Below are 12406 nucleotides of genomic sequence, written 5' to 3'. Positions count from 1 at the left end.
GCACACCCTTGAAAATGGCAAAAATGAAGAAATTTAACAATATCAGTTTTTGGACAAGGTATTCTTAGGACGGGCATATAAATGATACAGTCACTTTGTGAAACACTGTGGGGTCAAGCCAAATATTCACATATTGGAGGCTCCAGCAGTTCCATCCAGTGAGACTCTCTCACATTCTGTTGACAAAGCAAAACAAAAAGCACAAAGCTGCAAGTAACCCTATCCATTGACAGGAGAATGGATAGATAGTGGTATAGTGGTATATTCACCAGAGGAATTTTGTTTTTAAGACTGATTGATTTGAGAGGGAGAGAGACCAGAGCATGCACACACAGGAGAGCAGAGGGAGGGGCAGAGGGAAAGAGAGAGGATCTCAAGCAGACTCCCCACTAAGTGTGGAGCCCAAGGCAGGGCTGGATCTAACAATCCTGAGATCATGACCTGACCCTAAATCAAGAGTCCGGATGCTTAACTGACTGAGCCACCCAGGCACCCCTCAGCAGAGAAATATTAAACACACGCGTAATAAAATATAGCTGCAGTAACAACATGAATGAATCTTAGAAACAATATTGAAGGTAAAGAAAAAAAAGTAAATGTATATATTATAATGACACTTTATATATATTAATATAGTTCATTCTCATAACATCTCTTTGAGGAAGGTAGTACTGCTCTCATTTTACAGATGAGGAAACTGAGTCACAGAGTAAACAGTTACAGATAAGTGAATTACTAGTAAGTGGAGGTTGCAGGATCTAGCTAACATTTACTACATGCTTACATAGTATCAGGCACTGTATTACCTTGCCTAGATTATCTATTTTATGAAAGATGTTCTTATAAAATGTCCTTCTTGTTTTTTGTGGGTTTTTTTAAGGGGGCTGTTGCCTAATAAATCTCTGTAAATCAACATAAGTTAGACTGGAGAATCCAGTTATCATTTGGCTTTGCACTCTTCTCTCAACCCCTTCACCTAAGTGCAAACTCAGTGGATAGTTTGCTCTTCATTTAAATGGTGAATCATTTTCTAGGTTTCACTTTTGGAAATGGAATGTAACTCCCAGCCAATGTCCTAAATACCTGAGGCCCTGGAACTTCCCTTCAGTCTACATTTTTCAGAATGCCAATAACTAAGAGATCGAAAAATGAAGGAATTATTTTCCCAAGGGCAACTACACTTGCCGCCACCACCACCACATCCCCGAAATCTCTTCCTCAGTCTTCTTTCACTTATACCCCTAAGACCTAAGCGAAGAACTTGAGCAGCTAGAGGAAGGATCATTCCTTTCTGCGCCACAACCTTAAGAATTATGCTTGTAAGTTTGTGACTGAACATTGTATGGAGGGCGGGGAAGAGAGCCAGGAATCCCAAACCTGCATTTTAGTCCCAGCTCTGCCACTTATTTGTTGGATGTTGGGCAAATCCATGAACCCTCTGGGGTTCATAATCTTCAGTAATGCACGTCAGTTAAACTTTACAAACATTTATTGAATGCCTCCTAGCTTCCATGCACAGTGCCAAACATTGGGGCTGTAAGGATAGGTAAGACCTGAATAGCCACAGAGGAGCTCCCAGCCATTAAGGAGCTTGCTTTCTAGAGTATAGAACTGTGGATCTTGGTGCATCAGGTGGTTAAGCAGAGTGTGGGTAACCAGGTGATGGAGGCGTTGCAGAGACTGGGCAATGTCAGCATACTGTTGTGGTTGAGAGCTCAGCTCTGGGGTCAGTCATAACTAAACATATTGTGGCTCTAACCCTCATGAGCTCTGTGACTTCAAGCAAGACTTCTCCTGAGGAATCAAGTTTCCTCATCTCTAAAACAGAGATAATAATTATACCGTCCCATTTTGAGGATCAAATAAGATAATGCATTTAAAAGAGGGTGACTCATAATCAATAAATGTTACCTATTCTCCTAATTCTCCCCTTCAGCACTATTATTACTGTTAGCATATCAGTTGTTTCTTAGCAAGGCATTCCGACAGTGTTTGGAGATCCAGGCAGAAGTTGTACATCAACGCTGTTCAGCTCTAGCTTGCTCACTGAGGGGACAGAACTGAAGATGAGCATTCAATTCTTGGCCCAAGACCTTTCCTGAAGATATTGACACTTGTTAACAGGATGATTACTGGCTAGTGTAAAGTGGAATTGATCTTGGAGGCGGTTATTTCTAAATATTCTGAAGTATGAGGGGGCGTATAATTTAGCATAGCATAAGCAAGAGGAGGCATTTTAGATAAGGTGAAGGATCATGTTGATACATTTGGGAGATGTTTAAGTGAGGAGTGGAAATCATGCTGAATAACTTGATCTAAAAAAGTATGGCCCAGAAGTTATAATTATTTAGATCATGACTTGATCTAAAAAAGTATGGCCCAGAAGTTATAATTAAAGTGATTAATAAATATGACTACGAAGAAATTATAATTAAGAAACTCTTCATGCGTATTAAAAATATAACGCAAACAGAATGTTTTATAGTGTATGTATATATATATATGTGCATATATATGACATATATATGCATATGTGTGTATGTATGTGTGTGTGTATATATATGACACAGGGCTAATTTTGTGTATATACAAACAATGCTTACAAATCAGTGAGATGAGTTGTATCAACATGGATGGAACTGGAGGGGATTATGCTAAGTGAAATAAGTCAATCAGAAAAACACAATTATATGGTTTCACTCATATGTGGAACATAAGGAATAGTGCAGAGGACAATAGGGGTGTGGGCGGGGGAAACTGAATGGGAAGAAATCAGAGAGGGAGACAAACCATAGGAGACTCTTGACTCCTGGAAACAAACTGAGGGTTTCGGAAAGGGAGATGGGTGGGGGAATGGTGTAACTGGGTGAGGGGCATTAAAGAGGGCACATAATATGATGAGCAGTGGATGTTATAATGAGCTAATGAATCATTGAGCATTGTATCAAAAACTAAGGATGTACTATAAAAAAGTCAGTAAGATGATGAAAGCTTAACAGAAAAATACAAAGGACTTGGACAGAACATTCAGGAAAAAAGACACAAAAATAGCCAATAGATGTGGGAAGATGTTCAACATCATTGATGATTAGAAAATGAAAATGAGAGAAAGATACCATTTTAGCAAAGATTAAAAAGAGATGGACATAATCAGTGTTGGAGAGTATGAGGTAACTGGCATACTCATACACAGTTGGTGTAAACAAGTTAGTATAACTTTTATGGAGGAATAATTAGTATCTTTTTAAATAAAAAGTATGTAACTGTGACTCAGTGCTAAAAATTATATCAAAAATATACCATTCATAAATGCATCAAGTTCTATATACAGGGATGTTACTCAGAACTAGTCAAAAAAAGTTCTATTAATGAAGAACTGTTTAAACAATGATAGACCCATGCAATGAAGAATGAAGTAAGTCTATATATACTGTTACAAAATGTTGTCCACAGTATATTGTTAAATTAATAGAAAAACTGAAGAACAGTATATACAGTATGTTTCTGTTCATGTGAAGAATTTATAAATAAGTATGTGTGTATAGAAATGCTCTAGAAGGAAACACAAGGAACTTTGATGGTTGTTATCTCTGGGAATGTAGGGAGGAAAATGTTCACCTTTTACTGAATTGCCTTCTGTACTGTTTGAAAACTTTGCTATGAACATGTATTATTTTTGCAATTAAGAAAGAAAAAAATCCTTAGTAAAAATATCTAAAGAGGAAATGGGAACCATTGCAATGTGTCCGAAAATAGTTTTCATAACTAAATAAGTTGCTGTCTTAGAAAATGAAGTTTCCTTTGCAACTCTCACGTCATTAGTTTTCTCTGTTTGAAGGGGGAATTCAATTATTGTTTAGTGGTGTGTACTTCATGCTGAGCACCGCTGTAAGTGCTCTAACCGTCCTACAGTCCTGGGCGGTCACTATTATTATCCCCACTTGGTAGATAAGGAAAGTGAGGCACATGGAAGTTAAATTACTTAACCAAATTCACATAGCTAGTAAGCTCTAGAATAGAGAGTCAAAGCCAGAATGTTCACGCCTTGGGCACTATGCCAGCTGCCTTTTGAAATGTTTAGCAGCTTTGAATTCTACCTGGGTGATCTGATGATATGACCTATGTCCTATGCCCCCAACTCTCCCTGTTGTACTCCAGGTCAAACCTATGCGCTTTTCTGACCCTTTGGAGGACCTAACAGGGAAACAAGATGCTGCAAGAGAACAAGACGAGGCCTTGCTGGATATGGAGTAATAATGGGGCCTTTTAACTACTCCCAAGGTTGACACGATACCTTAACACAGCATATCTTTGAAGAAATATTCTTACTGTTAACTGGAGTCTTCAAAGATGAAAGAGTCAGCTGTTAGGTAAAATGTCGTTGATCCGTCAGCTAGTGGAGACTGAGGTTAAGCCAAGGATTGCTGTAGGGATTAAAGGCTGAACTGATTGGCTGAATTCCAGTGTTTTCAAAGTATGTCAGGGTAAGGAGGATTATTTTTTTTTAGCTGTGGAGACATGAGAAAACATGCCTTATCATCCAAGTTTATTGAACATGAGTGTGTTTCTTGCTGGTGTTTCTTGCTTAGTGTTTTTCTCAAGGGTTATGTTAAGAAGCTAAGTCAGGGTTACTTTTTGTAACCCTGAGGTGGAGTGGTTGATCAAATGATGGGCCCTTGTTGATGTGTAAATAGGATACTCAAGATTATCTAATGGTCTTTAATGCTTTTTGATCACCCTTCATTCTGACAGGTGGATACTGAAAACTTTCTCCACAGGCAAGCAGGTTCTCTGGGTGTGCATGTAGCTGGGGGCATCCCGGTTGACAAGCTTAGTAAAGAAGATTGGTCACCAAATATAGTAACTATCTGAGGCATTCTTGGTGGTTCATTATTCTTTGACGATTCTGAAACTGGATGCACAGTTCTGTGTAAGGAATAAATTGTTTTTCCTTTCTGTGGTTCATCATGCATCGCGGATGGGTGCCTGATGAGGGACATGGCATCCTATGGGGCTACCATGAGCAGAATGTCCAGTGAAGGAACAAAACACATGCTGATGGCCAAGGCAGAAAATCCTAAAGGCTTGGGAGAGGTTTTCATTATCTTTGGTTAGCAATGGATCAGTAATCTTAATAAGATTCAAGTTTTCAGTTTGGAAAAATTCAGGGAACTTAGTCCTCTGATCACTCACCTAAAACAATTAAGACGCACACTGTTACCTTAGCTGGTGCCAAGCTGTGTGGATAATGGCAGAGATAAGTGAGAGTACTCAGAACTAAGGTTCTCTTCTGGTGAGGGAATACTAGCTTGAGTTCATTGCTGATGAGATACAATTCGGCTGTGCCAGATCTTGATCTAGAACTGTACTGTTCATAATGGCAGGGGCTGGTCACATTTGGCTAAGTTTAAATGAAAATTAAAAATTCAGCTCCTCAGTCCCTCAAGCCACATTTCAAGTGTTCAACACTAGGATGGTAGCTAGTAGCTACCATAAGGAATAGTGAAAAATTCATGGAAACTTTCCGTCATCATAGAATGTTCTATTAAGCAGTACTGATCTAGAAAATAAACAATAGGTCCTCAAAAACATTCTATCAAGAAACACCATTTTGGTGGCTTGATTGACCATACCAACGAGGCCCTATCTAGTTTTTATTCTGAACCACTAGATTTGAAATAGAAATGCAGACAGTAAGACCTTAGATTTTGGTGTGAATTGTAAAGCCTAATTTTCTCAGTAAAGACACTTCTGTTAAGGGATCACTATGGATAATAGTCACAGGCAAGGAGATGGGAGCAGAGGATGTGATGCTGAGGTTAGGGTTTCCTCTGAATGAGAAAAAGTATGTGACCCGATTGGGCAGAAGGAAGCGGTCAGAAGCACTTCTGATATTTGCATAAGGGGTGAATATAACTGACCTAGAATTTCTGGAACTGCCTTTGGTTTAGACCGCCTTACCTTTCTTATCTGATTATGTTGGTATAAATAAGTTAGGCATCCTAAAAACTACATAAATCTTAGCTTCCCTTTTTTTTTTTTAAGATTTTATTTATTTATTTGACAGAGATAGAGACAGTCAGCGAGAGAGGGAACACAAGCAGGGGAGTGGGAAAGGAAGAAGCAGGCTCATAGCAGAGGAGCCTGATGTGGGGCTCAATCCCATAACGCCGGGATCACGCCGTGAGCCGAAGGCAGACACTTAACCTCTGTGCCACCCAGGCGCCCCTAGCTTCCCCTTCTTAAGGGACTCAGTGCCTTCCTCAAAAGGAAAGTAGTTCTTTTACTAGTCTTGTTTCACATGCCTTTAAAAGTTTAGAAGTAGTTAAGGAGAAGAACATCAAATGAAGGGCAATAATACTTCTCATACTCATCAGGATGTCCCTGGTGACTCGTAGCATGGGGATATACCTAAATCATTTTCAACAGAGTCTAGTGAGCCATTAAGTTGCCCGCTCCCACCCTAGTGTTTTGATGTAGACTCATAAACTGAGGAATTGAGAAGCAGTGAGGACAGTGTGAGGTTTTCATCTTTAGGGCCCAGAAGACAGGATGCCTGGGATCAAAAAAACTGCTAAGAGGGTAAGATCCTTCATGGATATTAGAAAGTAGATCAAGAGAGATCTTAAAAAGAGGAGGTCATTATCCAAAGAACAGCTAGAAGGATTAAGAACAGAGAAATTGGTAGGTAGGGCCAAGAGTTGTCTCTACGAACCATCAGGAGTTTTCATAAACTGATGAGGGTGGCTACTGGGAACAAAAAGGGGCTTTCCAAGGCAGCCATAAAAACATGAACACTGGACCTTGTTTAATTTTGGATATTTCATCATCTTCTCACATGAGGAGAACCTCTAGCATACAATAAATACCTGTTGAATTAATCCTCGGGAAAGAAAATCACACTGGATGCATAAATTCCTTTATTGAAAATATTGGGCTAGCACTGCATTACATATACTCAATATCCATAAGTGAAGGGCCACACATTTCTGATTGGACAATACTGTTTTAAATAGAGAACACAGCATCTGGATATGCTCTCACAACTTTAATATCATGGACTAAACTAGGCAGGAGTGAACTATATGCAAAATGACCATTTTGTTCATTAATAGCATATGGTTGCAAATGGCATAAATGCTAAACTTGATCATCATGAGACATTCCTGGTATCTCACACCAACACATCATTTACCGAGCAGATTAAGGTTAAACTGTCAATATGTTGTTAATCAAGAGTTCTCAATAGGAGAACTTGGGTGAAAGCACACCCAGGCTACACATTTAATATTTAACAGAATTCATTTAAACTTGCATGGAATGTGAGTAAAATAGTTGCTGATCTGACAGGAGGCCACTTGGTAATTTGTTCTCTTTCATAAATATCCTAAAATAAGAGAATAATCTAAAGGAAATATTCTGCCAGCTTAAGGCTAATATTCTAAAGATTTTTTTTAATGCAGGTATATAAATGCTATTTGTTATTAATTTTTCCTTTCAGAGATCACTGGGGATGTAATTTATGACAGACCACTTCTCAGCTTTGGCTATTATTTCAAAACTTTTTCCATTAGCAGTCTTTGGCTTTCCTGAAAGTTTGGCAATTAATAATATTGTTTAATTTTTAACAAGGCTTTACTGTCATTTTTAACAAAGAGTATTTTATGATCTGAAAATGGGTTGATGTTAAAATAGGCTTTACTTTTTTAATTTCAATTTTGGCATGAATGCACTTCTTTGCATTGCTTTTTCTCAAAAGAATTTAGAAACCAAGACAACTGGGCTAATTTGACATTTTTCATTTGATATAAAATATGCAGAAATGAAAACATTCAGGTTCTTTTAAAACAGAGGCCTGTTCATTAATTTAAGAACTTGGGGAAAATTATGCATGAAACACTATAAAATAAAGTTTTTGTTATTAACACATATGATTTTTTATGAAACAAAATATTTTCTTTTCAAAAGGGTTTGTTCTAAGTCTAGATTCAGAAAGGTATCCATTTCTGTAAATACCAACTTATAACTGTGAGAAATGGCTGCTTCTTCACACAATTATGTTTGAGTAAGTAAAAATGTGCCTTTTTAATAACTAAATGGAAAGCCGGCCTACAACAGACAAACCAATAAACATTGGTAATGAGTTTTTAAAATTTCAGAATTATGCATATATATATATAATATATATATATTATATATATATATATATATGTATGCTGCTTAAGACCTATCACCCTAAACAATCAGGGCAAAAAAAAAAATTCAATATAAAACTATATAAATCAAATGGGTTTGTTGCCAAAACATAGCACAAAATGTATACATTTCTTTATTTCAAGATTTGACACATTAAAAGAAAAAAACTGCCAACACATTTTAGACAATATACTAGAAATAATAAATAAGACAATTTTTAAAAAAAATCATATACTCCCTTAAGTGCCGAGCACTTTCAGTTTTTCTAAATGAGACTAAGCTTTTCCATGGCAAACAATAATATGCTGTACATTTAAATTTTGGTAATGAAAATTACATTGATAAATACACAAGGCATGTATGTATTTCCACAGTATCTTTTTTTTCACAGTTAACAAAAATAAAAATTGCATTCAACTCATACATCTATAAATATTCTGATTCCTCACTATATGGATTTGAAGGAAATGGGAGTATAAAGTCTTTCAACAATCTGGACTTCAACCCTCTTTCTTCGTTGTCTGCCCTCCACATCACATGTCCCTTTCGGAATCCCTCTGCAGCATGGCCATGCTCTGAGACGACGGCGGAAAGAAAGCAGTATGGTGGGATGAGGCGGTCAGGGCCGGGGCTGTGTCTTCCAGCCGGCGTTAGGAGGGCTGATGGAACCCGATCTCTTTAACGCGGTATTTTAAGGCAGTCTGAGTGAGTTTCACTCGAATGTCCATACCTCAAGGTCCTGAACTATGAAGTCTTCCTTTTTGGAAAGGATATCATTATTGAAAGTGCTGCAAGAGTTGCTCCGTCCATGGTATAAATCAGCATCTAGCCATAAACCAAATCGTCCCCTGAAAAGATCACAAATACAAAAAGGTGAAAACACTTCAATCTCTTATGGTACACTTTCTGCCCTCCCTTGGACCATCTTCTTTCCTTTATGCTGCCAACAGACAAAACCCTAACTGCTTGGAAAACAAAGCATATGTTTCCTTTATTCCATTTAAATGACCCATCTTTCCCAAAAGACAAATGATAGTAGTCCCTCACTTAGACACATAAATATATCATTTTATCTTTGACTCTTAGGGTCATGTATTGGGCCACTGTCCTAATTAAGCACATGGCCTACCTAAAATCACCTGACACAAGGTTTTGGTTACCTGGGTCAAAACGAACTCCCATAGATCAGGCAATAAATTAGTAACAAAAACAAAAACCTTACCCTCCACCACCAAGTTCCAAAGAACTTATGTCTCCATTGATAAAGTATGAGTTTTCTCCACTCCACTTAAAGACCTTAGGGTAGAAACACAAGACAGAGAACAGATATTTCAATCTGGAGAATCAGCGAAGAGGGAATTATTAGGATAGTACCTCTGTGTGGAAGGGAACTACCCACTGGCTGAGAAAGCTCCAGATTGCCAGACCTTTCCTATACCAGGATGAGATTTTCAAAGGGGTTATAAAGTAGGAAAGACCTCTCAAGCACATGTTGGCTCTGACCTGCTATCATCCCTTCCTAGATCCCAGAACATGAAAAAGAGCAGTTCTCAAGGCCCAAGGAGGGACCCTAAAAGCAGTCTGTGTGCTACAGCCATCAAGAGCAGACCCAGGCTAGAGTAAATCCAGATGAGGTTATGGGACAGCTGCTGCTCCAATGACAGTCCCCCACCTCCAACCCCACCCACACTCCTGACATGGCAACGGTAGGAAGTTGGGTATTTCTTCCATTTAGGTACCTTGAAATTGGGGCTAAATGTGTACAGAAAAGTTTCGCCTGTGCCATAATAGTGGTCACTGAACTTGAAAGGATGAGTTGCATATGCTCCAAAAATCTGTCAAAAGAAAACAGAAACATTATCTTCTTTCAAACCAAACCTCCCAAAGAGTGGCTTTCTGAAATATTCTAACACAATCCTGTTCTGAGATACCATTAAACCTCTTTCAGCAAAGACCATTACTGAATTAGAGCTCTTGGAAAGACTACCAACAAGCAGATAAATAAAATATCCCTAGTTCTAACTGGAACTCAAGTGGTTCAGAGAATGTATTTGTCAAAGGCCAGCAACTGTTCCAATTTTAAAACACTTTTGAAGTCCACTATGAGGTCAAATATCCTTTAGTGAATACAGATGACATACTGGGAACATTAAAAAACAAGATGCATCTTGCACACACAATAAAATCATGTGTTTTATGTGTTTTATAAGTGGTTTCATGGCCAGACACTTCCCCAGAGAAAATAAATTTTTGAATTTATAAAAATGAGTTCTCAATATGCTTATTGAAACTGTATCCTTTATATGACTGATCTAATATCTCTTTGCTTGAAATGGCTTTTAAGAAAAAAATAACAGTCCCATAATACTATGGACTTTAAGGGTGATTTAGATGTATTTGAACCAATAATTTTTCTATTTTTTTCTCATTGTTCTAGCTTCCTATCTTTCTGCTCAGATCCTGATCAGTGCTTGCAAGGGTAAGAGCTGGCAAGAGTGAACATAAGTATTTTTAAAACATCCCTAAGTGATTCTGGTGTGGGTTCAGAAACCCACTGGACAAACATTGTTTTAAATGAAGGTTATCTGAAAAATACCATAACTTTTGAAAATTATTTTAACTGGATTATAATCATTGTGGAATCTCTTTTTCACCAATTACACTTAGTTCCTGGCAACTTGAAAAACTAAAAAATAGGTAGGGTAGAAATCTAGAAACTCTTTCTAACTGATGTTCTTCATACTTTGTGCTACTAAACTTTCTCTAGAGCTGTTAAGAACAAACAAAAACAGAACAGTAACAAAGCATCAAAAACCCATTTTCCTTCTTCTGGTGATCGTTCAATAAAAGAACTAAAATACAACTGAGCTAGGCATCTACTTTTAAAACCATGTGCTTAAAACAGGACAAGAAGGGCAATCAATGGCCATAGGTGGAAGAAACTGGGTCCTTTTCTGATCAATGAACAGGAAAAGCCACCTTACTCTCACCCTCTCATGATTCTAAATATATTCTTTCTTAGCTAAAATCTTCTTAGCAATCGTGGGAATCTCCTTAAGGATTAGGGATTGGATGATACTAGAAAATTTTGTTAGGTACATAGCATTGTGGTTAATGTAAGAAAACGTCTATTTTCTCTTTTCTATTCATTTTGAAAGAATTTTATGATATGTATATAATGATACTGTTGGGTCTATACCATTAAAATATTAATATATTTGCCAATAGCAGAACAAAGGAATCCATGGAGGAAAAAAGCTGAGACAACCAAAAGTGGTTAAAAAAAAAAGGTTAATATAACAAAACCTATAAATGTATATTTGCTCTCCTCTCTTCTCTCAGCTTCTTTAGTAGAAAAAGTTACATGAAGTAGTAATCTTTTTATTTAAAATTTATTTATTTAAATTCAAGTTAATTAACATACAGCATATTATTAGTTTCAGAGGTAGAATTTAATGATTCATCAGTTGCATATAATACCCAGTGCTCATTCCATCAAGTGCCCTCCTTAACACAATTTATTATTGGGTTTTTAATATATATCACTGTAATATGTACAACAAAATTACCATAAAAATGGGAAAATGTAATTGAGCAATATCGAAGTAACATTTCTGTACCTTACTGGAATTAAGTTAGTATAAATCAGACTCTATCAATTGCCTGATGATTGCTCTATTTTCCACAATGCCTGGTGGTATAAATTACTCCACAGTCTAATGTGACTAAAATTGGGCCCCTCTGCAGGGGTAGTGTCTTTGGCCAGTTTATGAAGTTTATCCTAACTATGAAGTTTATCCTAAGGAAGGCCCTCCTTAGCTGTCTCTTTTCCTGGTTCTTTCTAGTAAACTAGATGGTCCTCAGTTTAGCTTGTTGTCTTCATGCAGTGACCAGCCTCCTCTTAATTGTTTACTACCTAAATTTTCATCATTTTCTAGAGTACGCTTTAGCTTGAACTTCTCCATACTCTTCTCAATAAAGTCAGTTCCTTTGGGGACAGCTTCAGAGCTCTATGTCCTTTTTGGGTTTTTTTTTTTTAGATATGCTGTGGACAGGGGGTAGGCCAGGGCAAGTTCAGCCACTGTGTCTGACAGGGCAGGGGTTGTGGTAGAGAGAAGTACAGGCTCAGGGAGCATGTGCAAGGATGCTGGTGGGAGCCACGGTGCACAAGTAGATGAGTGCAGGGCTGGGGAAAGTCTGTGTGCTCTGT

At 37.6% G+C, this 12406-nt stretch overlaps 1 protein-coding gene across 2 annotated transcripts in view; it reads right to left on the bottom strand.

The window, feature by feature from the left end:
• Window positions 1-6902: 6902 nt before the first annotated feature.
• Window positions 6903-12406, bottom strand: part of NCOA7 (nuclear receptor coactivator 7) — a 145579-nt gene continuing 140075 nt past the window's right edge. For both annotated transcript variants that reach the window (XM_034669089.1, XM_011219601.3), the window contains 3 exons: window positions 9936-10031; window positions 9419-9492; window positions 6903-9044 (listed from right to left, as the gene is read on the bottom strand). In XM_034669089.1, the coding sequence (XP_034524980.1) occupies window positions 8909-9044; window positions 9419-9492; window positions 9936-10031 (306 nt within the window). In that variant the 3' untranslated portion in view covers window positions 6903-8908. The remainder of the gene's footprint in view (window positions 9045-9418; window positions 9493-9935; window positions 10032-12406) is intronic.

Source organism: Ailuropoda melanoleuca, chromosome 10 (genome assembly GCF_002007445.2).
Source record: "Ailuropoda melanoleuca isolate Jingjing chromosome 10, ASM200744v2, whole genome shotgun sequence".
Lineage (NCBI taxonomy): Eukaryota > Metazoa > Chordata > Mammalia > Carnivora > Ursidae > Ailuropoda > Ailuropoda melanoleuca.
The sequence above is the reverse complement of the archived record's forward strand: the minus strand, read 5'-3'. Positions and strand labels throughout refer to the sequence as shown.